This window comes from Aristolochia californica, unplaced genomic scaffold, assembly GCF_029961685.1.
Source record: "Aristolochia californica isolate CCGP_79_NKW_82.1479 unplaced genomic scaffold, dmAriCali1.0.hap1 SCAF_10, whole genome shotgun sequence".
Taxonomy (NCBI): Eukaryota; Viridiplantae; Streptophyta; class Magnoliopsida; order Piperales; family Aristolochiaceae; genus Aristolochia; species Aristolochia californica.
Window position 1 is genome coordinate 8,040,604 of NW_027181771.1, and position 27,783 is coordinate 8,068,386.

The 27,783-nt window shown below is 40.6% G+C and overlaps 2 protein-coding genes across 2 annotated transcripts in view; both read right to left on the reverse strand.

The window, feature by feature from the left end:
• Positions 1–885: 885 nt before the first annotated feature.
• The window catches only part of LOC137941193 (actin-related protein 2/3 complex subunit 3), a 37,077-nt gene continuing 10,179 nt past the window's right edge, over positions 886–27,783 (reverse strand). Inside the window, exons 2-5 of the mRNA XM_068786505.1 lie at positions 16,212–16,315; positions 2,441–2,549; positions 2,014–2,280; positions 886–1,384 (exon numbers count right to left, since the gene is read on the reverse strand). Of these exons, the coding sequence (XP_068642606.1) occupies positions 1,242–1,384; positions 2,014–2,280; positions 2,441–2,549; positions 16,212–16,214 (522 nt within the window). The 5' untranslated portion in view covers positions 16,215–16,315 and the 3' untranslated portion in view covers positions 886–1,241. The remainder of the gene's footprint in view (positions 1,385–2,013; positions 2,281–2,440; positions 2,550–16,211; positions 16,316–27,783) is intronic.
• Positions 18,827–20,933, reverse strand: LOC137942863 (uncharacterized). The gene is made up of 2 exons (XM_068788591.1): positions 20,092–20,933; positions 18,827–19,457 (listed from the first exon to the last, which is right to left on the reverse strand). Exons 1-2 carry the CDS (start codon positions 20,931–20,933, stop codon positions 18,827–18,829), a joined length of 1,473 nt encoding a protein of 490 aa, XP_068644692.1.

Genomic DNA, 27,783 nt, shown 5'->3' on the forward strand with positions numbered 1-27,783 from the left:
AAAAAAGGAATTTTGAGGGGGATAATTAAGGCTTGAGTAAAAAAAAAACTTTTGAGTATCAAAAACTTGAATCAAATCTCTCATAATGTGAAATATAAAGTGAACCTTATCTAATTAAGGAGTGGACTTGCCGAATAGACTTTAACCTTTTGATCCACTTCAAAGCTAGCCAAACCCTTTGATTGAGTTTTCTATCCACTAAACTCTAATACTATGTTGCATTCTAGGGTTTAATTCTTAGATGACTTGGTTTGAGAAGAAGAAGCAGAAAGAAGAAAGAAAGAAGAAAGAAAAGAAGATGAGCAAGAGAAGGCAAGAGCACAAGTTGAGAGAGCATGAATTTTAGCTCCTCTCCCTTTCTTTCTAATTTATATAAATGGGACATAGATGTCCATATACATAAGAATAAAAAAGAACACTTAAACCACTAATTACAACTTATGTCACTCACTCTTATAATTATATTGAATACCACTCAAATTACTTCGACAAACACATAGTGGCCTTGACCTATTGAGAACAGATGTGTTGGCGTAGATGGCACTCAAATAAGGTGGAGGGAAGATAAATCGAGTGACTATAAAATAAAATATGTGGAGATGGAAAGTTAACTCAAAATAAATAAATAAGTAGGAACACAAGATTTTTGTTTATGTAGTTTGGCCAACCTCGACTTAGTCCAGGCTCAGGCAAACTACATAAGCTCCGCTAGCAAACCATGGGAGGTTAACAAGGCTCATTCCTCCAAGTACAACAAGAGGAAACCTTTCTTCACAGACCCATAACCAACCTGCCGCCCATCTCAATCGCCTGAGGTTCACACCGGATCTCAATACAAACAGACCAACATAAATATTATGTTTTTTGTTTAAAATGTATGCATTTTATAACTCTTAATAGTATCTTATGGCAAATATATATGTTAAATTCAAGAGTATATCTAGCTTAATTTGTAACGAATGATCAAGAATCTAGAATTATCACGCTGAATTGCATGAATGTACATGATTCTTCTGAATAGCTGTGCCTGTGGTGGAGAAATTTTAGCAAGAACAACACTGGAGTCTGGGCTATAACCCCCTCTGCAAACGAAGTTCACTGAAACTTTGAGGTATTCAAGTCCGCTTCAAGATACACAACCACATCGTATACATATAGAAGCAAACATTCATCAAGATTTTCATTTTCCAAAACTGACACACATTGTTCCTTCAAAGCCTCCCATTCTCTTCAAAACTTGACTAAGGAACAATGATGTTCATAAATTTCCTCTTAGCAAACGCTAACCACCATTTGTTTGGGGTACCGTTAGGCCTATAGGCACAGCTCAACAATCGCCCACTTGTTTCCTCCCTTATTTGCTTCAGATAGGTTCTGAATAACTCTGTTGTCACACAAAGAAGATGTCAATACAGAAAACACGCTATTGAATGGGTTGAAAATGCTCAACCAGTGATTTTAAAACTGAACTGGGCATCAAACTGAACGTAAGCTGATTAGATCAGGTTCAACCAGTGGCCAAACCAAAACATGATGCAACTATTATATATGTTATTTCATCATATTTACACCCAAGACAGTGATCTAGTATGCTGGTTAGGTATGTAATTGTGTGAATGTCAGGTTTGCAGTTCTAACCCTCCCCCTTACACCTAAAAAACTTTCACTTGTCTTCAACCATACAACCTAGTTTCAAACAGGACCAATCCAAACGCTGGTTCCCTGGTTCTCAACAAAAACAAGTTATGAGTACTGAATACTACAAAGGGCTTGGGCTCCAGTCTCGTTGAACCAGTCAGTCTGCTCCAGTTCTGACAACATTGCACTCAACAGATGAAACAGAGCAATCAAAATTAGCATTACACTAGTACCCACTGTATGAGAACTACCTTCAACTTAAAGCAATACTCCAGCTCAGCTGGTACCAGTTTGCTGGAGAAACATGGCATACCTGTATCTAACACAACAACCGTTCAGGAAATCTCATCAAGAGAAAAATGAGTGAATAGATACCTGCTTCTTGAGGAGTCTGAGGAACAGCAAAAAGACCAGCAAAAGGAAAACCAGCCTCTCCTGGCACAGGAACCTTTTCAAGCCCTAAGTTTATTATAGCTTTGGTCCCTTCAGCTAATGTTCTGCAACCCTCTAGTCTTTTCAAAGCCACATTGATGTAGAGTGTCAAATAAATAAGGAGCTTGTCAGCAGAACTTTTGATGTCAAAGTTTCTAAAGAAAACATTCGCTCGGAAGAAACTGATTGCTTCATCGACAACATCAGTACCTGTGACAATGTTGACATTTTTATAATTCAAAGAAATTTATGTTTCATCAAAAATAAAAAGACAGTTTTGAAACGCAAATGTGTAACATTATAAAGTAGGGGAAAAACTCTTATTTTAAGGAAACAAATATCCTTTGAGAGTAAGAAATAAGAAAACAACCTTGATCTGTCACTGGAGCAGGACCCTTGATGTGACTTTTTAGAGGAAGAAGTGGGCATCCACAAGCTTTAGTAATCCCTTCCTCATCAATAAAGCTTGAATGATAAACCTGCAGACCACAAGAATTGATCTTTGTTCAGATGCCATCTTTTTTTACTTTAGAATACATAAGGCAATTAGGACTTTAGCAGTAAAATGTTCTTTATTATTGCAATTACGGGCTTTGGACTATTTTAATAACTCAAAGAGTAAATTAATAATTAGAAGAGAAAGATTTGACTTGGATGTGGCAACGTCCTAGTCTAAGTAAGAGGTAGTAATCAATGTTAGAGTTAGAATGAAATTAGGAGTTAAGAGTTAAAGTAGGACTTAAAGTGTTTTTTTTTTTTTTATGAATAGTGCGTATATTGATAAGAAAAAGAGAAAAAATACAAACCTAGGTCCGGGGGCCTGACTCCACAACAAAGTGTTGGAGAGAAATGCCCATCTTGGCCTGGGAGTCTGCCAAATGATTAGCAGAGCACGGAATGTGATTTCATTTATAGCTTAACGGGGAAAATAAATTACATATTTCATTGAACATATCCCAATAACACCATGGGGGTTTGACGGGGGTTGCACACTAATTGATGACCACTTTTGAATCGCCTTCAATACAAAGGGGACCAGAGAGGTGGCTAGAGAAGATTTTGAGCCCGTGCAATAATCCCGAGAGTTTTGCTGTGGTAGAGTCTGAATTGCCAAGGGACCCGGGCAGCCGAGAGCACTTCCATCAAAATTGAGCTTTGAGTGCCCAGGAGGAGGGAGGGCTCATGTAGCCATGGTTGGGGGGCGAGAGGGCAGAGATAGCCCAACGATTGTCTTTCCCCTGAAGTTTGTATCACTAAAGTTTCTGAATTCTTTTTTATTTAGAAGCCAGACAGTAACTTGATTAGTGATTTGCTCAGTTAGAACCTCAATAGGAGAGGTTTTGAATTTGAATTTGAATTTCCTCCTATTACATTCTTTCCAGAGAGCCCAAATTATATGACCAATACAGCATGATATAATCGTTTTACCTATCTTTGGGAGTTTGGAGCTGATGAGTGAGAGGACAGTGTCTGCTAAGTTTCCTGAGGCACAGTATTGGAAGCCAATTTTGTTTAGAAGGGATGTCCAATAGACCAAGTGGGCAAACTAACATGATAGGAGAATATGGGTTGTTGTTTCTGGAGCATTTTTATAGAAAGGGCAGAGAGGATCCAAGATAAGAGTGCCCTGACGGATTAAGGAATCAGAAGTTAAGATTTTGTTCCTGCATGCAGACCAAATGAAGAATTTGGCACGTGGAAGACCAAGGAGGTCCTAGGCATAGGCTACAAGGTGCTTTGGGTGAGCTGTGGAGAAGTTGTTTGGGAATTTGTAGGCAGAGGATGTGGAGAAGGATCCTTTTAGGCAGGGAGTCTAGATTAAAGTATCACTTGAGTTATTTGGCTTTCTGACTGGGAGGTTGTGAAGGAGCTCGGAGGCAAGGAGAGCTTCAGGATCAGTGAGGCGCTTTCTAAGGTTTAAATTCCAGCCCCCATTTTCTGACCAGATGTCAGAGATAAAGACCTTCGAGTTACCCGAGAGGCCAGAGATTTCTGGGAAGCTATTTTTGAGTGGGGATTGGCCAGCCCACCAATCATTCCAGAATTTTGTTGAGACTCCATTTCCAATGTAACATTTTGCTGCCATTTTGAATTTGGGGAGGAGCCTAAGAGGTGGACTACCCTAAAAGGAATACCTATGAATGTAAGATTTCTAGTTTATAAATTGAAGAAATCACATTTAAGGGTGGTGCTTAGACCCCTCATTCTATTTTGTTTCTCTTTGTCCTTTTCTTTTGTATATTTCTCTCTCTCACATTTTTTTAAGGTAGGTTTGACCTCAACCTCCTTTGAGGTAGGTTCTTAACAAGTTGGTTAAAAGCAGATTTTCCTCAGATTTATTAACATCAATACATAATTTTGATATTACAAATTATACCACAACGGAAAACCTTGTGATCCTACTTTCAAATGCAACAAAAAACTTATCAATCCAGTTTTGCTACAACAAGAAATCGGCACCAAAATCAGTGATGTCGAAAGGAGGGAGGTTGTAGGCAAAAGAAATAAGCTTCAATCAACTGAAGTTTTCACCATCCAAAACTGACTTTTATATTAAATATCTTGAAAGAAAACCCAGTTAGTTTACTGTCTAACACAAGAAACAAATCTGTCTACAAGGATAAATCAATGTCAGAAGAAGCAAAGGTTTTGTTAGAAAAATGTTGCGAACAGCAAAAGAAGTATCCAAAATGTGTCTCGAGAACTCAGACAACAATTTCTATAGCCCCTTTTTTCTCTCATCACTTTATTCACCGAATAAACGACAAAACCGAGATGACACCAGAAACATGTCACAGAGAACGAATGGAGACCCTATTTACAAGATTAAACAGAGTCATTACATGAATAGACGGTTTGACTAATCATGCTGGCCTCATCAAATCCAAACTCGCCAACCTTTAGACAACTATTGAGAGTTCTTTTAGACAGTTGTTCGAAATGGCAAAAGTAGGCACCTCCAGACCTTGACGCAACTTATACAGCAGGTAGAGAGTGACCTTCTGAAAGATGCTAAAGCAGAACCATCCAGCGGAAGCCACCTCCATAATTCAAGCTAGAGAAAGCCAACATCAACATGCCTGAGACCAAACCCATACTCTCACCCCAACTGAAAGAGTCATCCAGCAACCCTAATGAAAGGCTCCAACTCCAGCTTGCTCATCTTGATTTTCTAAAAGTATAAAACTGAGAAAGATTAAACCAATTGAGTGTTGTGGTCCTGGGTTAAGTACTTGGCTTTCCGCTACCTATCAAACCGGTCTTTTGGGTAGTATTGGCTAGGTACTTAACATTTGGTATCAAAGCCGGCGCTTACGTTGCGAGTTTGAATCCCGGCGTGAGCAAACTTAGCGGAGGGGGCGACATAGAGACTGGATTAAAATTACTGGTAGGGTCACAAAAGGTGGGTCGGGCCAGTGTCGGTAGAGTGGGTCATGGCTAGGTGGGCCGCCGGACCTCGGGCTAGGGTATGGGCTTGGGCTCGAGTCGGCTCGCAGCAAGGGAGCTTGGGCTTGGGCTCGTAAGAGCTTGAGGACAAGCTCTCTCCCCAAGGGGCGTGTGATGTTGTGGTCCTAGGTTAAGTACTTGGTTTTTCGCTACCTATCAGGTCGGTCTTTTGGGTAGGATTGATTAGGTGCTTAACATTGAATCTACAATGCCGAACAATTTTTTGAGTGGCACATGAACATTTTTTATCATAAGCCAAAAGTGAGATACTTTGTACTAGGCTAGAAGGCAATGCTCCACCAGCCAGGGAACAACCAAAAGTTGTTGCTGACCTCTTTTCATCTAGAAGAGCATCACTATGGTACTTGTGCACAAGCTCACATATTACTGAATGGGGTGATATAATGATTTCTCAATCTCTTCTAGTTGACCACATCACTATTGTTGGAGATGCTAAGGATTACTTGTGGCCTCTGACTAAATTATAATGCAATCCACAACAGACATCTACAAAAGTGTAGGATTATGTGACAATGGATGACACAAGCAACAATGGTCATAGCTTTAAGTGACATAATATAATTACAATTAAGGAATCGGGTATTTTAATTTAATTAAAGAGTAAATTATCAGTTTGGAGAGAAAGTAAGGGTTGACTTGGATGTGGAGATATCCTAGTCTATGTAAGAATCATGGAAGTAATTAAAGTAAGAATGAGAATGAAACTCAAAGTTAAGAGTTGAAGTACAACTCTTTTTTTTTCAATATTGAGAAAAAGGAATCCATTAAGAAAACTCCAAAGGGAGAGAGGTACAACTAGACAGAGTACAAAAAGAAACAAAAAAAAAAGAGTAAAAGTAGAACGTACTGTTAGAGTTGGATTTCTCTAAAACAGATATTTATGAAGGAAGATTTCTAGTCAAAGGCGGACAATACTTATGACCCCTGAACCTGTTCTGTCTCTCTTTTTTAGTGTGTTAGTCTCTCTCTCTTATGTTTCTTTTAAAGTTAGGGCTGATCTCAAGCTCCTATGAGATAGATTCCTAACAAATGCGGATCCATCTTTTTTTACTTTTGAACACATAAAACAACCTCAGTACCAAACAACTGTTAGGGTCTGTTGAGCAAAGAAAGCAATCACAGCAGATTTCTTTTGTGGTATTGTTTTTGTTTTTTGTTTTTTTATCAAAACAAGAAATGCCCTAACTAGATAAAAGAAAGTCACAACATGAAATGAAGTATCAATAAATGAATAAATGGAATACTAAACCTTGGAAAATCAACCATACACTTAAATTGTAGAGGGGAAATTTCTCTCAAACATAAGAATTCATAACTTGGACAGACCACCAGCAAGTTTTTTCTTTCCCCAAAAGAAGATACTAATGAATGGCCACACTTTGGTAGAAAATAGAAATATCAAGAAACCTGAAAATAATTTTTTATATATAAGGTGATATTTTATTCTAAGGCCAAAGACAAAAATAAGACATTAAGAGGGAGGTCTTGTTACACGAGAGATTGAAGGGACACTCCTTGCTTATCTAGCAAGTCAGCAACATGATCAGCTAATCTTGGAATTTTACACCAAGGACATAAAAAAGACTAAACAAGGTCCATAATTCATGGTAGGCTTGCCAGTCTCTATGAGGGTTTAATGCCTTTGGAACACCAGCTAATTACAATGCTAGAGTCACCCTCAATCCAAAGAGATCCTCCCATTCTACTCTCGAATATAGATAACCCCTGTCTAAGACTGAGAAGCTCCAGCGTGGTGGAGCCCAAAGTACCTATGGTGCCAGCACATTAAGCAAGGGTGGCACCTTCATGGTTCCGAAAGACCCCTCCAGTTCCAGCCGACCCAGGGATCTTATAGCTCTGCCATCTAAATTAAGTTTGATGATATCCAAAGGAGTGGACCATTCTGCCAAGTGATTAACCATCTCGTTCTCCTTACCACAGAGGGTGCAGGTGCTGCTTGGTAAGGTGGTTCCCCCTACAGTTCAGGTTGTCAAAAGGGAGAATCTGCTCCGGAACAGCATGCCACATGAAAAAAATTATCTGTGGCATGGTAGAGAGTTTTCATGGCATGGCCACCAAGTAAGTGCTACTGCAATCCCACCTCTTCTAGGCTGCCTAAGTGGAGGAGACTGTAAAATCCCCACTCACTAAAGGAGTCAAGATCATTATATCATCCTTCTCCCTACTGATTCGAGCCTCCTCAAGAAGCCCAGGAAGGTTTTCAAGCTATTCAGATTTCTCATTGCTCAGTCCCCTCCTAGTCCTAAGATTCCAGCCCTATTCGGCTTCACCAAAGACTCGAGCCTTGTCAATCAGCATTTCCGGATTAGTTGATAAACTAAATGCCTAAAGGTGGGTGAGTTGGAGATGACCATTGCTGAAGATAATGTGTTTATACCAATACCACTTGTCCTGATCTAGAAGTAGAAAATTTGAATTTTGTGGTATCAAATAAAATTTGCAAGATAAGAGCGAGTGTCAATCTGCAGGTGGACAGACTATGTCTCCCTAAAACACAAAAAAACCTTCAGATCAATGTCAACCAGACTATACCGGTAGAAGTGAACCTCAGATCAGAAGGAATTGAACAAGATGGACCTGTGAGACCACTCTCATCTCCTACACTGGTCCGATGGAGATTTCTGATTCGACATCAGTTGAGTTTTTCGCCCTCTTCCAAGGGCTCACTATCTTTCGTGATCACCTCACCGGCCCCCTCATCATTGAAGGTGACTCACAGGTGATTATCAACTAGTGCTCTTTCTTCGTGACCCTGATATGGCACCATTGGCTGGTCTTTCACCACATATCTGATATTGTTTCCCCTCTCCACTGTTTGTGGATTCATGCACCTCATTCAGCTAATTCCTTAGTTGATTCTCTTGCCAAGCAAGGAACCTCCTTCCAATCTCCTGTTGTAAAGGGAGGGCTCCTCTAGCTGGCATTGTATTTCTTTGTGCTCTAAATAAAATTTCATTTCTCTGTAAAAAAATGGATGGACTTGTGACTATCAGGGACGAAAGAAAACATTAAGAACATGATTCACGAGATGCAAATATATAGGCCTTTAAATTAGACGGGAAGTGGGTGAGAACGGATGATATAAATCAGGGAGAATTTACTACTACTTGTGATTGTAGGAATTTTATGAGTTCCGTCAAATTTAAGAGTCAGTCCATAGTGAAACTAAATTAAATTAAATGATTTCTAGTATCTTAAGTTAGTGAAATAAATGGATTTCTACATTTGAATTAGCAAAAAAATAATTAGATTCTACTTAACTTTTAATACAAATATTTTTTTATTCTTGAATATAATATGTATATATATAGGGGGTTTATATAGATAGATAGATAAAGGGCTGATCCAATACGAAAAGTCATTTGGTGCGAAACATGCAAAACGGCTATCTCAGCCGTCCGATCTACACACACACACACACACACACACACATACTTGTTTGAATATTTCTTGAAAAGTTCTTTGTAACTTATCATTGTTAAGAAATAGTAAATTTTAAGTTTATTAAGTTTTCTTTATTTTCTAAAAAAGTATTTTCCTGTAGAAACTAGATTCCTAGGGTTTAAGGGGAGCAAATATTTATTATAATTTTTGCCATTGATTAAGTTATAAATAAGAGAGAGAGTCTCTAAACCCAAAACTCTCCCATACTTCTATTGAGTTTCTCTTGGCTCTCAAAAGTTGTCTTGTTCTTCTTACTCCAAGCACAATTTTTTTGCAACCTTGGCTGTTGTTGTGTTGCTATCAGTATGATTCACATACCCCACATTTGAGAGACCCTCACTCGTTTTTGTTCTTCGCCTCCTCTAGATCCTGACCTACAAACTCAAGCATTTTTTTTGTTTTACATTTTTTTTTAAATGATGCTGATTTTTATTAAGACAAAAGCAAGCTCAAAAGAGCATACTACAAAAGAGGGAATCCTTCCCACACAATGAGAGATTGTTGGGAAATTCCCAATTTATCAGCCAAAGAGTTGGCTGAACTAGGAATGAGATTCCAATTGCAATGTGTAGAAGATACAATGTCAACAATACTATCAGTGATTGGCCAGTGGTGCCAAGGGGGGAGGTTGTCCTTGGAACACCAACTAATAACCGTCTTCGAGTCGCCTTCAATGATTAACTTGCCATGGAGACGATCCCTAAAGATTTGGAGGCCTAACAGCAGAGCACTAACTTTAGCATTATTAGAATCGGCAATGCCTACCGGTCCAGCATAAAAAAGAATAGGGTCTCCATTGTGACATCTGAACACACCACCTGCTCCTACTGGTCCAGGACATCCAATAGCACTACTATCAAAATTCAGTTTTATGCAATTGCAAGGGGGAGGATCCCAGATAGCCATACCCGCTACTGGGGCCAGACATATGTTTTGCTTTCAATCTCTCAGTCGTCTCTCCACCTGATTTCCAAAAACTACTCTCTACAAAGTGAAGCCTCTCTCCAGCATGCCTTTGGAGACTGTTAATCCTCGCTATCTAGAACCTTTTCTGCTCACCTCAAGACCCTGCATCATGGAGACCTGACAATGAAAAAGCTTTGATTTTCAAGAGACATACATACAACTCGCTATAAGCAATTATGATAAATTTGTCGGGAACAGTTACAAATTGCACATAGTGCAATCATACAAGTGCTTTTGAATCACACTTTTGGGAAGCCAAGGTGAGAAGATTCTATCTGTCCCCTTCACATCCATTTTGTTTTTAATAATTGCCTAAGTATCACTTGTCTCATTACTAACACTTCTCGCCCTCCTCAATTGTTCAATTTTTGTATTTTGTTTTATAGCAGTATCTCATTGGGATGTATTTCTCATTCCTAATGGAGCCTTCTGAGTTGAATTTTTTTTTCTCACAATTACAAAATAAAAAATTCCAACAATGAGACTAGAAACTTAGGACTACTCTAGATTTTGGAAAACCAAAAAAAATAAATGTCTCATCACATTCCTTAATAACAGTTCAATTGAACAAATAGGGCTTTCAAAAGGTAGAGTTAACACAGGTAGTGTAAAAGTGTATATTTTAGGGTTTTGGAGAGAGGGTCAAAGAGAGAAAAGATGGGAGAATTCAGACCACTGGAAAGACTCCGGTTGGGGGTCGAGCTTGCTCCCCAATGCTTTTATAAGAGTTTTGAGAATAAATTAGAGAAGTATTCTTTATCACTTAAAGAACACTTAAACCCTTATATCTCTGTTGAAGAGAAGATATGGAAGGCTCTTACAGGACTCTCAAAGTAAGAAGTCTCACAAAACCAGAACTAATATGGTGGAGTTTTACAGGAGTCTCACTGAAGGAAGTCTCACAGAAGAGTCTCAGTTTATAGGTGTTTTAGTTATGTTAGTCTTCTATTTATGTTTGAGTTATTTAATTATGCTAGGACTTATCTGTAAGTGTTAGAGTTTGCGTGTAATTGGGACAAGGGTAGTTTAATTGTAATTAGACTACTACTTTCCTCTATTATAAATAGGGGCTCATGTACTCTAATTACAACAAGTCAATGAAGTTTTTCTCTTTTCTATAAATTCAACATGGTATCAGAGCAAGTTCAGTGAGTTGACTCGGTCAACCCACAAAGATAATGTGATCCTTTTTCTGATCTATTATTGCTAGCATGCTTAGGTTCGTATCTATCTTTTTTTTTTCTTTTTTCAGTCCCTATACCCGTTGTTTGCTTTGAGTTTTCACCTCTATACTGAGATTTTCATATTGCATATTATATATTGACGGAAAGATATTTGAGTCTACTTTCCAACGAAAAACTAATTTTGGCAATCAGAGTTCTCTACAAAGATAAATTAATATTTGAAGCAGCAAAGCTCAGATTGCAAGAGAGGTTCAAATAGCAGCTGAAAGCTTCGACTTTCGAGCCGTCTTATGCCATCAAGAACGAGACCTTACAGGGAGAATTATATATACAAAGAAAGCTCTGTAAGTCTATTTTCTTAATTATTCAACCAATTCTCAATTTGAGTTTTCTAGATGGAGATATCAATCTTGGAAGAGTCAATAGTGGCTGGCCAAAGAAGAAATAGTACTTAGTTCAGCCAGATTATAGATTCCAAAATCTATCAAATTCTTTTTCTCAAAAGAAGTACATTTTGTGAACAGATATTATACCTGGATGAAAGGTATTGAAGTCTGGTTTCAGAAAGAGAAATTTCATGTCAATCTGATGTATATTTAAGGAGATATTGTCATTGAAGTCAGCAAGAGTCTTGATACAGAATAAAGAGAATCAAGAGATCATAAAAGATTCGAGAACGAATATTTTTATGTCAAATTTGATATCAAATTAAAGATATTTGAGTCTAGTTTCTTGATCAAGAAACCGTTTGTGATTTTAAGCTATATTTTTGGAGATATTGATATCAGAAGTATTAAAGCTTCCTTATTCAGGGATAGACTCACACCGGATTATTTCATGTGTCCTTATTAAGGACTTTCATTATTTGGTACGTATTACTTGAGCATTGGCTCATATCCATTGTTGCTATTGTCTCTTTGACTGAAACATTGTTATGGAAGGACTCCTCGGTTGCTAACTATTGCCAACATTGGTTATCCTGATGATGATTTGATTAAAGAACATTGTGGCCCCATCATCTTATCTTCCTTTGATTCCCATTATCATGTTATTGTTATTTGGCAGACTTACTCCTATCGTCCTTTATTTGACTCTCACTTACCCCTTTGGCCAAACCCTTTTGAAGCATTGCTTTGGTTGGTCCATTTTACTTATATGGGTGTTTTAAGTCCATTGAGACTTTTTATTGGTACCTGTTGGTCTTTTGTCATTGTATTATGAATGACAGGCATTACCCACTTTAGTGATTATTATCACTATATTTGTTCAAAATCCTTTTGAGTTTGGTTTTGACTTATGTTTTATCACCCATTTCTACCTTTGAGAGTCGATGCCCAATGTTGGGACACTGTGGAGGAGCTTATTACTACATCTATACTATTTGGTTCAAGTTGGGATCATTGCCATTACCTCCCAGCTTGAGGGTGAGTATTGAAGAGAAGATATGGAAAGCTTTTATAGGACTCTCACAGTAAGAAGTGTCACAGAGCTAGAACTAAAATGGTGGAGTTTTACAGGAGTCTCACAGAAGGAAGTCTCACAATAGGTCTCAGTTTAAAGGTGTTTTAGTTATGTTAGTCTTCTATTTATGTTGAGTTTTTTAATTATGCTAGGACTTATCTTTAAGTGTTAGAGTTTGGGTGTAATTGGGACAAGGGTAGTTTAATTGTAATTGGACTCTACTACTTTCCTCTATTATCATGTACTCTGATTACAACAAGTCAATGAAGTTTTCCTCTTTTCCATAAATTCAACAATCTCCTTACATACTTATTCAAATTACATGAAAATCGAACTAGAGACAAAACTAAACACATAAAATAAGATAAAGTAGCTGCTGGACTTTATAGTGAGTGCAAAATAATGATATTGCCCTTCAATAGATTTTCTATCACTCCCCCTCAAGCTGGAGCGTATGTATCCATAAAGCTCAGCTTGCCGTAGAATACCCCAAATTCACATCTACCCAGTGCTTTAGTAAACATATTTCCAATTTGATCACCAGACTACACATAGGGAGTCACAACATCATTTTTCATCACAGCATCTCAAATAAAGTCACAATCTACCTCCATATATTTAGTCCTTTCATGGAACACTGGGTTCCCACAATGAATATAGCAGCCTGATTGTCACAGTACATGGTCATAGGTCCATCCTATCGTAGGTTCAAATCTTACCTACATCAGTTCATTGACTGTATGAGTCATGGCTCTATACTCAGCTTTAACACTGAAACGAGTTACAACATCCAGCTTATTAGATTGCCTCCCATAAAAACACAACAACCTGTAGTAGACTTCTGGTCAAGCTCAGATCCAGTATAATCATCATCCAAGAAGGCCTCTATCTTCATGTGATTATGAGGCTTAAAAATAATCCTTTTCTAGGTGCCCCTTTCATATATCTTTGGGCAACACCCAGGTGAACCTTGAGAGGGCACATCACAAACTGACTAACAATACTAACGGCAAAGTATATGTCTCGACAAGTCACAATAGCTTATATGACTTTCCAACTAACCAATGATACAATTGTCTTATTGCAAAGCTCATCACTCGGTCCATCATGAAAGTCATGTCCAACCTCCATAGGAGGCTCAATAGGCTTAGAATCCAACAATCCATACTCATATAGCATGTCCTTGACATATTTCCTCCAAGTCAGTACTAGACTTGCCTTGTTTCTAGCTACTTCAATACCTAAAAAGTATTTTAGTAACCCCAAGTTTTTAGTCTGAAATTTCTTTGCTAAATATGCTTTTACCTCGTCAATGTTTGTCACGTCACTGCAAGATAATATAATATCTAGACTTGCACATTCAACAGATACATCTGGCTTATACTTCACAATATATACCCATCTACTGTCCACAACTGTAGCACTAGCGGGCAGGTCACACAACTGCTTGGTGCCCCTATCCAATAGTGTCTCCATCTCAACATCCATAGCTGCCTTCCACAAAGGAGAAGAAAGTGCAGCCTGAATAGACGAATCATTAGTATCGGAGGACAACAACAAAGCATATTGTTTGTACCGATCAGAGAAAAAATCAAATGACACAAAGCGAGATGAAGGATAATGAATACCTTTTCTAACACCTTTCCAAAGGTTCACTTTTTGTCTGTGATATATCTGTAGCGGCTTCTCTACAGTAACATCAAGAATCAGACTAGGAATCTCCTCCACATGCATGGCTGCAACAACTTCAGGAAAGAAATGGGTGGAGACACATCTAAGGAAGATGTAGAAAAGAAAGGAATATCCTCAAAAAATATCACACTTGTAGAGATAAATGTTTTCTTAGTAAATAGATAGTAGCACTCGTATCCTTTCTGTGTGCAAGAGTATCCCAAGAAAATATATTTGACAACTTGAGGGGATAATTTGTCCCTGGAGGTACCAAAGAGATGTGCAAAATAAATGCACCCAAAATCCGAGGAAACAACGAAATAAGGTGGTGATGGTATTGGCACCTATATAGGAATTTTACCTTTGATAACTAAGGAAGGCATTCGGTTAATGAGGAAACAAGCAGTGAAGACAACATCAGCCCAATATGATTTCAATATATTTATTTCAAATATATATATTCATATGAAAAAAAATAGTCCGAGCCACTTCTAAAATATGACAATTTTTATGTTCAGCAACACCATTTTGTTGTGGTGTAAACACACACGAGGACTAGTGTATAATACCATGACCTTGATAGAATAAGTTAAACTTTTGATTCATAGACTCCAGACAATTATCAATGCAAAGTGTATAGATGTATCAAACTGATTCTTTGTTTCATTATAAAAAAGTTTGAACACATCAAATACTTTCATAGGAGACATACCCAAGTACATCTACTGAAATCATCAATAAACGAATGAAAGTACTTATAGCCAAAAAAAAAAACAAGGCATTGGACAAGGCCCCCAAACATCAGAATAAATAATATCACATGAACGACTATGTTGGGATTGACTTGGAGGAAAGGATGTCCGATGATGCTTGTGTTGACCATAGGTTGACAACTAGCATGTCGTGGGTCAAATGTCCATCCCCTCTTAGACCCCTACTTGACAAGCATGGCAACTGCCACAGTCAAGTCTCCTCAAACTCAATTTTGATAGAAGTTCCCTTAGAAACCCATGTCAAATTGGTTTTGGATGAGTATTTCACAATTCGGAGGGCATGCCCCTCATCACTTACTCAGGGCCATTGAGAATTTCTAATTCCACTTTTGTTGAGCTCTATGCACTTCTTCAAGGTTTCATCATCTATCGGGATCACCTCAGCACCCACTCTTAGTCGAGGGTGACGCCAAGGTGGTAGTTGATTGATGCTCTTCACATTCTATCCCACCTTAGCGCCACAAGGACATCTTTTATGAGATTATGGATATCATTCCTCTCATTGTTTGTAATTGGTCTCAAATTCCTAAATCAGTAAATTCTTTTGCTGATTTAATTGCTGAGCAAGGAGCATCCCTCAAATCCCTTGTTGTAAAGGAAGTGCTCCCCTGATCTGTTTCTATTTTTGTGTGCTTGCGGAAATAAAATATCACCTTTCTAAAACAAAAAAAAGAAACTTAAACCCGTAGAATAAGATAATGTAGCTGTTGGACTTTATAGAGAAAAAACTAAACACGTAGAATAAGATAACGTAGCTGTTGGACTTTATAGTGAGTGCAAAATGACGATATTGCCCTTCAATAGATTTTCTAATAGGTAGCTTAGAAGATAAAATAAATATTGGCTGTGAAATTCAGTCGATTTACAAATAAGCCAAATATAGGACACTATGGAAGAATATACTCCAATCAATACAATTCTCAGTTAAAGACAGATGACCTTGATCTAGCACCTGTTATTTGTAGTCAAAATTACGAATTTAGCAGACCAAACAAAGTCTCCGTTAATAGTAAGCATTTACATCCAATAACATAACATCATTTTTGTCTCATTACTGCAATATCACTATTTCAGGATCTAGACTTTACACCAGAAAAAGCATAGGTGTACCAATCCTCATCATTAAAAAAAAAAAAAACTAATTAATGTTTACCATGATTATCTTCAGAAGACTTCCACAACTGCAATAAGTTTTATGCACGAGGAAACATGAGACCACTCAAAATGTGGGATTCCTGCTACAGATTATCGCCATTGCTGTCAAAGTAAAGGCAATGCCAACATTAAACCAAATCAAGAATGGAAATCTAAAATTGAGATTTATTTCAGGTTGTGTTATAGAAAATTTGTTCAGACCTTAACGAAACAAGTGATACAAATGTTACGCTGATGGTTACCTAAAAGGTCTGATGATTTGTTGTTTAAACTGCCTGTTATTACTTCTGCTGGAAATGGATTTCAAGGACGTAGGACAGATTCCCTCAACGTCCTAAGCCTTTCATTCTTTATCATTCAAATTGGAGAAACATGGTGAGCACTTACAGGGCTCGTGCAGAATAATGGAGTAAAGAAACAAAGGCCTCTCAAATATCAGCAGTATATAGTGATGACTTTAGGGGGGGTGGACTATAATAATAATAAAAATGACACTTAAAGATTACAACAAGCCTAACAAGTTAGTTTTGAAACACAATAGAATCCAAGTAAACTTTTTTTGAAGAAGAAGAAGAAGATGTATTAATAAAAAGAAAGAGAATTACAAAATTTGAGGGAGCACGTCCTTTATAACCAGTGATTGTAGGGTAGCTCCTTGCCTGGCAAGCACATCAGCCGCCGAATTTGTGGATCTCGGAATGTGAGACCAAATACAAGGAACAATTGAGGTAATATATAAAACTTCTTTAAATGTATCCCAATGCCTCCACGGAGGAGAAGATTCGTTCTCACACCAACCTATCACCACTTTGGAGTCACTTTCAATGTGGAGAGGCCCCCTACATTTATCTCTGAAGATACGAAGACCGGAGAAGAGACCGTGCAATTCAGCAGATGTAGAGTCTAATATACCAAGGGGTCCGGCATAAGTGAAGAGTTGATTACCGGAATGGTTTTAAATAACTCCTCCGAAACCAGAAATACCAAGGTTGCCAAGAGACGAACCGTCAAAATTTAACTTTAGGAAACCAGGATCAGGAGGAGACCATTCTTTCATGACCGGAGGCTTTTTCCCAATGTGCATCAATGCCAAGTTTCTCCAATTTTCACGAATGGAGGAACCCAAATAAGGAGAGAAAGCTTTCTTGGTTAATAGCCAAGTTGATATTTGCCCAACCACTCTGTCCGCAACTCGGTCTAGAGATTCACTTTTTGCATCAAAACGTCTTCTATTTTGCTCATTCCAAAGACCCCACGGGATAAAACTAGCACATGCAGAGAGCATCATCTTTCCAAGACTCGGCATAGGGGTACCCATGAGAGATTTACTGAACGAAAGCAGATCAGCCACCATGCAGAACTGAAAACCAAACTTTCCAAGAATGCTGATCCACACCTTCCAAGAAAAGCTGCAATGGAGAAGAATATGGCTAGTAGTTTCATTTTCAAAGTTGCAGAATGGACATATGGGATCCACTGAGGGATGACCTCTTCTTCTCAATACGGCTGCCGAGAGAATTTTACTTTGACAGGCACTCCACATGAAGAACTTTACCTTTGGAGGGGCACATAAATGTCATACAAATTTGATTTCATTCACCCTCCAAGCCGAGTTACCGCTGTTTAAAAAACCATATGCTGTTGAGACCATGAAGGAGCCCTTTTTGTCTGGCCACCAAATGAGCTTGTCAGCCTCCAATGGGCGAATTTTAAATGAAGCAACAAGATCCATCAATCGACTAGCCTCCAGAGCCTCACTATCCGAAAGACCTCTTCTAGGATGATCCCCCCCCCCCCCCCCTCAAAAGCTTCTGCTACTGATATCTCTCTACGAGTTGTGAGAAGATAAAAACTCCTGGATGCAGCCTGCAGGGGTTCTTGCCCAATCCACAAATCATCCCAAAACTTGAGCGATTTACCATTGCCTACATAGAATCTACAAGCTGAATGGAATTTAGGAAGCAGAAGGTATAATGCCCTCCATATTGGGGAGAGGGCTCTACGATTCCCACCAGACATCCACCAGTGAGGATCCCCACCCACCTTTGTGAGAACCATTTCCTTCCAAAGATTTGAGGAGTGAGTATTAAACTTCCATAGCCATTTCAGAAACAAAGCTTGATTCATTTCTCGAGTTTTCCGGATTCCCAGGCCACCCATATTCTTTGGCATGCATACTTCATCCCAGCTAACCAGATGGTACTTGAAAGAATCACTTGATCCCCTCCATAGGAAACGTCTTTTTAGCCTATCCATAATCTTACAAATTGCAACAGGGCAAGGCATGAAAGATAGGGCATAATTGGGAATACCGGCTATGCAGGACTTGAGAAGGATGAGTCTCCCCGCTTTACTAAGAAGACGTCCCTTCCATGATGCTAGACGAGATTCCATTTTTTCCACCACCATATTCCAAAGCCTCTTGCAAATACGACCATTGAAAAGAGGCAAACCAAGATATGTTCCAGGTAAGTGGCTTATTGTGCATCCGAATATACTTGCCATCTCACTGAGAAGCTCAGGGTTAACATTGAAGCCCATTAAAAAAGTCTTTCCCCAATTTACTTTTTGACCAAAGGCTTCCTCAAAAAGACCCAACACAGCTTTAATCTTTCAAGCACAATCAGTGGTGCCAACTCCGAAAATTATGGTATCATCTGCATACTGGAGGATGGGAATATTATAAGCTGAACTGGAGCTAGTAGGGGGGAGCCACCCAAGATTACCTGCCGAGTAGAACATAGCAGATAGAAATTCACCAATCATATTGAATAAAAGCGGGGATAGGGGATCTCCCTGCCTAATACCTCTAGTCCCTTTGAAATAACCACATACGGAGCCATTGATGAGGAGCGAGTATGAAGCCGAGCCCACACAACTTCTTATCCAGAATCTCCATCTATTGCCAAAACCCATCTTTTCCATGATCTCATCTAATAGGATCCAATTAACTCTGTCAAAAGCCTTTTCAAGATCTACCTTTAGGGCAATTCTAGGATCCTTGTTGCGCTGAAAATGATCAATAAGTTCGTGAGCAGCCATAGTAGAGTCCAGAATCTCCCTTCTCTTCAAAAAAGCCCCTTGCCCTTTGTGAATAACCGATAGAAGGAGAGCTTTGAGACGGTGCGCCAAGATTCTGGCTATTATCTTATAAGCACTAGAGCTGAGACTGATAGGCCTGAAATCCTCTGGTTTCTCCACACTTTGCTTCTTCGGGACCAATACAATAAAAGAAGCACCAATACTATGAAACGTGATCCCATTGTTGTAAAATCAATTAACCATGGCTATGATATCCCCCTTGAGACGAGGCCAAAAACTTTTTAAGAAAACCCCATTGAAGCCATCAAGGCCTGGTGCCCTATCACCCTCCATGTCTAAAACAGCACGTTCAACCTCTCCCAATGAAAACGGCAAGTCCAAAAAAGAGGCAACTGCTGGAGATAAGCGAGAGAACCTGATATTCTGAAGCTTCGGTCTATAATAACATTTCTCCGAATATAAATCTGTGAAAAAACTTGAGTAACACATTAATGATCGAGGTCCTACACGATGTTACCTCATTATTAATGCATAATGAGGTAATACGGTTGGACCTCCGCTTAGCTGAAGCTACTGCATGAAAAAAAATTGTGCTGGCATCTCCCTCCTTTAGCCATTTAAATCTGGCACGTTGTTTCCAACGGACCTTCTCTTGATGGAGAAGTAAATTAAGATTTGAATTTTGAGAGATTCGGGTAGAGAACTCCGCTGGAGATAAATACCTCTGTTCCTCCGCCAAGTCAAGGTCCGCAATTTGGGAGATAATGGAAGACTTCTCAGTAGCCAGAGAAATGTGATGCTCTATGGCCCACTCTTTAATTTTCTTTTATATAAACCGAAGCTTTAGAGGAAAAACCCACTCCTGCCTGCCCATGTCTGGGCCCTCGGCCCACCATTCATCAATACGAGCTTCAAAATTTTTGGTAGATAACCATGAATTCTCAAACCAGAAAGGACAGCGGCCCCATTTCTCAAAAGAAGTGGTCAACATGATTGGCCAATGGTCTGATCCCACGTTATTCAGAACCCAACCTGAGACATTCCCAAAAAGTTGCAGCCACCCTGGACAGGCCAAAAACCGATCTAATTTGGACAAAATAGGCTGATGTTGGTTATTCGACCAGGTATAATTTTTTCTCGAGAGAGGGATCTCATCCAACCCACTCCCACCAATGAAGTCAGAGAAACCACGCATAGAAGCAGAAATGCAATTAGCCGGCGGTCTCTTCTCACTGCAGTATCGAATGGCATTGAAATCACCAACAAAGAGCCATGGAAGTCTCCAGGACTGGAAGAGATTACTGAGTTTTTCCCAAAATAAGCCACGCTCACGGTATCTGGTCGGACCGTATAAACCCCCTACACACCAGATTTTGCCCAAGGAGAGGTCTCTAAACTGCAGACCCAAAGAGAAACGACCTTCAGATACTTGCAAGGATGCCAAGAGCGTCGAGTCCCAAGCAACTAGGATACCTCCTAAGTTACCCTCAGCATTGACAGCCACCCACTTAATAGAAGAATTGGACCAAAGCTCTTTGATGATAGCATCGAACATCTCTTGACACTTTGTTTCTTGGAGGATCGCAATGGAAGGCTTGAATTGAGAAATAAAATAAGAGATCACTCCCCTCTTCCGGAAAGCCCTAATTCCTCGAACATTCCAGGAAAGCACGATCATTTATTACCATACTTGATGACTCCGGATGCATTTCTGTCTCCAGGTAACGAGCCTCTAAAAATTGCTCCCATGAGATGGGCCAAATCCATCATTTGCTGCCAAGATTCCGCATCATATTTGTGCCTTTCCACTTGGAGTGCCTTGACCTCACGGCCAGGTCTACCAGGAGAGAGAAGGGTTTGGGGAGTAACTGGGCTGTCCTGATTGTGGAGATTAGCCGGCGTTGGAATTCTGGAGGCATTAGTGTCTATTTCTTGCTGAGGGGGTAAGTGAGCAGGCTCTATTATTCCCAATTCAGTGGTGTCCGGGATATCCGAGAAGAGAGATGTCACTTGACAGTTTTCATTTAGGGTTTCGGGAGTAGTGAATTTGCTAGCTTGGCTAGATTGTATGTTTTGGAGTGTATGCTCAAGATCAAAATTAGAATTTTGTTGTGAGCGGTGCTGATCTCGAGAATGAAGATTCCAGTGGCGGATTGAGGAAAAGGATAGGGGATCGAGAGGACTTTTCTGGGGGAGAGGTAGGGTTGCGCTAATTGAGGGGTGGTTTCCTTGGGAGTTGGAGCCGTGGGATAGGGACGCAGAGGAGAAGGGTAGTGTGGCTTGTGGTATTTTTGGGCTCGAGTAGATGGGGGTAGGCGTACAGGGGGTAGAGGTGTGGGGGTCTGAGAAAGTTGAGATGGGGGTTCCTGAAGCAGTATTTGAATTTTCTGCTATACAATTTGAAAATTGCCTTGAAAAAAGTGAACACCCTTCGGTGAACGTTGCGCCTGTAGACGGTCTATCTGCACCATTCGAAGAAAACTCCTTCTAAATTGACTAAGTCAGATTTTCGAAAATCGTACCTGGATGGGGCTTCGGATCGTCTTTTTGGAGACTCCCTTCTTTGCAATGTGAACCGGAAGATGTGTGGACTTCGTCCTCCCGATTTTCACCGTCATTCCTTGATTTTGATTTAGAGATGGCAGATGACGCTTCGAGGAGGGGTGCTTCGTTTATTTTAGGCGCCTTTATCGGTGTCTGGAACCTCGCGCAGGAGTTTTCGGGAAGATGCAGTCCCTCGGTTGGAGTACACAGAGAGTATTTTTCGAGATGTACCGTTGATGGGCCCTTGCTGGAGTCATCGGGACTCGGGTCTAAGATTCCCCGGATTTGAAACACTTTTTGTATTTCGAAAAGCGAGTTGTCATCTCGTTTTGAAATACTTCCCCACGATTTTGAATTTGAGCCCGAGTTCGATCCAGAACTCGGTAAAGAGGTTGACTCACCTGAATCCGATGAGTTAAAGACTGTGTTGACTCAGTTTGGGGGTGAGTTGGCCTCCAGAGTAGTGCGTCTCCTTTGAGTCCGGCGAAGCTCCAGCAGTCGTAGGATCTCCATGGCTCCGAAAGACACCTCAAGCCATACGAAATCACCGCCAAAAATTAACTCCGTGAAGAGAGATTCAGGCCAACCGTGTTTGGGGTAACGAACGCCTTGGCGATGTCCAATTTCTTTTTCTCCATCGTGTCGTCGTCCCATCTTATGATGGTTCCAAAAGCACAGAATACTCGTCGCAGGACCTCCTCCGACCACAATTCTATTGGAAGTCCCTTGACGGATATCCATTGTCCGAGGGGAAGATTCCTGGGGGTTTCCTCCCATTCCGACACTGTTATCTCAGTTTCGGCCTCCCAAAAGCTTTCGTCGAGGGCTATCTTCACCTCCTCCCACGAGTTAAGAAAGACAAGCCACTGTCGAGGGCTCAGCCAGGAGATTTCCAGGAGGTAGTCGATGTGGATTTTATCCCGAAACCAGTGCGTGAGGGTCTCATTTGTCCATTCGACGGACTTGGTCTTCACCTTGAGGGCTGATTTTAAAGCTTTACATCCGGTCGAGAAGAGGTCAGAGGGCAAATGTATGGCAATATTTTGGTTTTTGGGGGGAGGGGATTTCTGGCCTAACGGGATCAAAATATTCAAAGGTGGGATGGATTTCTGAGATGAGAGGGGTGAACTGACGGTCGTCTTTTTCGCGAGGGACGGGATGAATGGATGGGGTCTCAAGGGCGATTTCGATGGGATGAAGCTTAATATTTTTTCTCTCAAAACTTTCCAACAGAAGGATGTGCCAAATTTTTCGGGGAGGTACACTCGGGCCATTATCAACATACCTCTGCTTTGGACGACTTTCAACGTTCTCGTTCCTCTTTGTCGAAAAACCGAAACGGAGAAAGAGAGCTCTCTGACTCTAATCTCCCGAAGCCGAGGAACTTGCAACACTTCTTCATCTACGAGACAAACTGCGAAATCCAAGGCTGCGGCCAACGGTATTGAGACGAAAGATCGCTTATTTCCATTTTTCACTGTAATTCGTAACACCTTTTCGGTTCTCCCTGGTTTGAGCTCCAGCGAGATTTCTGAATTTCCGACGACCCACGCTATTTCTTCTTCCTTTCGTTTTTCTATTTTCCCGGAATTCCGGCCCCTTGCCGTGTGCCATTCTCCGTCACCATCTTCCTCCACTTGCTTGGGATCTCCATCTTCTTCCACTCGATTGGGAATGTTATCCGCCGTCGACAAGCTTACCTTCGACTTCGTCGGCGTCATCTTTGTCGTCGTCGTCGTCATCGTCTTTGGTTGGAGAACGGACGATTCCCCTCGCAGCTCCCAACGTCACATCACTCTAATTTCTTTTTTTAAATTGTCTGAATAATTTCCAAGAATCTTTAATACAAAATTGAATAGAATCCAAGTAAATTATGTGGATTTCTGTGGTATTGAAGATCTTTTTTATTCTCTTTCTTTTCTTTTTTTATGTAAAGTGTGAATTTATTAAGAGAGAAAATTTCCAACCTAGAGGGGAGGGGGGGTGGGCTCCCGCCACATCAAGAACTTGGAGGATGTGCCCCGTTTAGCTTGAGCATCCGCAATATGCGGATCTAGGCACATGATTCCAAATACAAGCTAGGGAGAAAGAGATGTTACAAATATCCCAAAAGATGTCCCAAAGGCGCTAGGAGGGAGACTTGGATTTGGCGCACCAATCAATGATCACTTTAGAGTCTCCCTCAATGATGAGGGGACCAAAGAAGCGATCACGGAAGGACATCAACCCATGAAGCAACCCAGCAAGCTCTGTCATGGTGAAGTCCAAGATGCCCAAGGGGCCGGCATAGGAGAGAAGGAGGTTGTTGTGATCATCATGGATGACACCACCAAAGCCCGCAAGCCTAGAGCACCCAAAGGCACTACCATCAAAGTTTAGTTTAAGGTAACCAAAAGGAGAAGGGTTCTAGGTAACCATAGTAGAAGGGCTATAGGCCCCAACCATAGCAGCAACAAGACGCCAATTTCCCCGGAGGTAGGAGCTTCTGAGATGGAGGAAATCTTTTTTCGTAGGAGCCAAGTAGAGACCTGACCGACAATAGATTCAGCTAGTTCAGAATCAGTGGAGGCCTTAACAGGAATTTCCGCCTATTCCGCTCCTTCCAAAGCGCCCAAGGGATATGACCCGTGCAGCTTGCAGCTAGAAATGAGGAGCTTACCAAGCTTGGGAAGCCGAGATCCAACAAGTGATTGGATCATCGAAGGAAGATCACTGGCGACACAGTAATGGATCCCGATTTAGTTCAGGAGGTTGGCCCATACCGCTGGGCAAAGCTGCAATGTAGGAGTACATGGATGGTGGGCACGACGGGTCGGCAACAGGAGTTCAGCTGTGAAGCAAGACATCGGAAATGAGAATCTTATTCCAACAGCGCACCAAACGAAGAATCTGGCGCGAGGGGGAACATGAAGAGACCAAGCAACAACAGTTGGGTGGTGGGCCAGGGAGGCATCATAGCCCATCAAGCGATTGTAAACAGAAGCAGCAGACCCTTCGGCCAGGGCATCCAGATAAGAGTATTAGGGGTGGAAGTCCTGATTTTAATCTTTCCGAGATCAAAGAGAATTCGGGTAGCTTCCAAAGCCTCCTCGTCAGTAAGATTTTCGCAGAAGTGGAGGTTTCAATCACCCGGAGCAACAAGACTGTTTGAGAGGGTCGAGAGAGACGGTAAGATTTCAGTAGCAACTTATCTCCCAACCACCAATCCGACCAAAATTTGGTGCGGAGACCATTTCTGGGGAAGCATTTGAACGGCAACCAAGAAGTGAGAGAAAAGAATAATTTTTTTCTTCCAGATAGGCATGAGCCTGTGGCATCTTCCTCCATCCAGCCACCAACCAGAGCACTTATCAGCTTTGGCAGCCACCAACGAACACCAGATCAACGAAGGAGAGGTGTTGAATCGCCAGAGCTGTGTGAGGAGATATGCAGAATTGATGCCCAAAATGTTCTTGATTCCAAGGCCGCCAAGAGCAACAAGTTTACAAATATCAGCCCAATTCACCGGATGATACTTCCTTGTTAAGTTGTGGAGCATAATCAACGCCCTACGTTGAGTCGGTATGCAGATCGACTTTCGCAGTAAGGTCGTCGTGTTGGAAGGGGGACGAGAAGCCCCCCTCCCGAGGGTGTGGGGACGGAGCCCCCGCCCTACGTTGAGTCGGTATGCAGATCGACTTTCGCAGTAAGGTCGTCGTGTTGGAAGGGGGACGAGAAGCCCCCCTCCCGAGGGTGTGGGGACGGAGCCCCCACCCTACATTGAGTCGGTATGCAGATCGACTTTCGCAGTAAGGTCGTCGTGTTGGAAGGGGGATGAGAAGCCCCCCTCCCGAGGGTGTGGGGACGGAGCCCCTGCCCTGTCCACGATATATTAATTGTTGTTTCATTAAGGGCAGTTTGAGAATTTTACTCTTGTATCGCAGTTGCCTTAATTTTCTCTTTATAACTAAAGGGTGCCGCTATTAGGGTTTTATCATCACCGAGGAGCTGGAGTTGTAGCCCAAGAGTGGTTAGAGAAAACACTTGTAAGTGTGTCCAATTTCTCATGTAAACTATTTCATCTTTATAGTGGATTACTATAGCAGCGGAAGACAGGACGTAGTCTCACCTTGAGGCGAACCTGTATAAATCTTGTCTTGTTTTCATGCTTGCTTTTCCTTTTTTCCGCGATTATTATTATTGTTCTCGTTAGTTTGGAATTAGGGTGTCTAATTCTTAACAAGTGGTATCAGAGCTTTGGTTTGTGATTGAGAGCAATAGCTAGCAGAGAAGGATTGGTACTTGGAATCAACAAGTTCGATGGTATAGATTTTGCGTTCTGGAGGATGCAGATCGAGGATTATCTGTACAGTAAAAAGCTGCATGCACCACTTCTGGATATGAAGCCAGAAGGTATGAAGGATTATGAGTGGAATCTCCTCGATAGACAGGTGTTGGGAGTAGTCCGGTTAACACTATCGAAGAACGTTGCTCACAATGTGGCATCGAAGAAAACCACAGTGGGGATGATGAAGATTTTGTCCGACATGTATGAGAAGCCTTCCACAAATAATAAGGTACATCGCATGAAAAAAACTCTTCAATATAAAGATAAAAGAAAATACATCAGTGGCATCACATTTGAATGAGTTTAGCACGATTGTCAATCAATTGACCTCCGTTCAAATTAAATTTGATGATGAGGTTCGTGCTTTAATTCTTTTGACATCTCTGCCAAATTGTTGGGAGCCTATGAGGGTTGCGATCAGCAACTCTATAGGCAACGGGAAGTTGATTTTTAATGATGTTCAGGATACCATTCTTGCGGAGGAAGTCCGTAGAAAGGACTGGAGAATCGTCAACATCTAATTATGCCCTAAGTGTCAATACTAGGGGTAGGAACTACAAGAGGAATTCCAACAAGGGCAACGGTAGAGGGAAGTCAAGGAATGGAAGAAGCATGTCCAAATTCGGAAGGAATGTGGAGTACTAGAATTGTGGCAAGTCTGGTCAAAGAAGAACTACAGAGCACCGAAGAAGGATGAAAAGAAAAATGATGTTGCAAATGCAGTGACTAAAGAAATACAAGATGTTTTACTCTTGTCGGTTGATAGCCCTATTGACTCTTGGGTGTTAGATTCAAGAGTCTTTTCACACCATCGCACATCGTGAGATCATGGAGAAATTATGTTGCTGGAAATCACAGGAAGGTGTATCTTATTGATGGAGAACTTTTGGATATTGTCGGTATTGGTAATGTTAGTATGAGGATGTCAAATGGGTCAGTGTGAAAAATTCACAAGGTGAGACATGTACAAAAACTTATGCGTAATCTGATTTCAATAGGGCAGCTTGATGATGAAGGTCATAAAGTGACTTTTAATGGTGTTGCCTGGAAAGTCACTAAGGGAGTCATGGTTGTTGCACGAGGAGTTAAAACTGGAGCTCTTTATATCACTTCCAGTTGCAGAGACACAGTTGCAATTGTTAATGCTGTTACTAATTCTGACTTGTGGCATTATAGGCTCAGTCACATGAGTGAGAAGGGATGAAAGTGCTTCAGTCCAAAGGAAAGCTACCAGGGTTGAAAACTGTAAACAACAGTTTGTATGAAGGCTGTATTTTTGGTAAGCAGAAAAGGGTTAGCTTTTCTTAGGCTGGAAAGGAGCTAAAGATAGCAAAATTGGAGTTGGTTCAATAGATGTGTGGGGGGGCTTTCAACTGTTACTTCCCTTGGTGGTTAAATTACTATCTAACATTTATTGATGATGCAAGCATAAAGGTATGGGTTTATTTCCTAAAAATGAAATTTGATGTCTTTGATACCTTCAAGAGATGGAGAGCAATGGTTGAGAATGAGACAAATTTGAAGGTGTGAAGTGTTTGTAGTTAAATAATAGGAGAGAATACATAGATGATGATTTCAAACGATACTGTGTTGATAATGGAATCAAAATGAAGGAGACTATTCCTAGAAAACTTCAACAGAATGGTATGACTAAAAG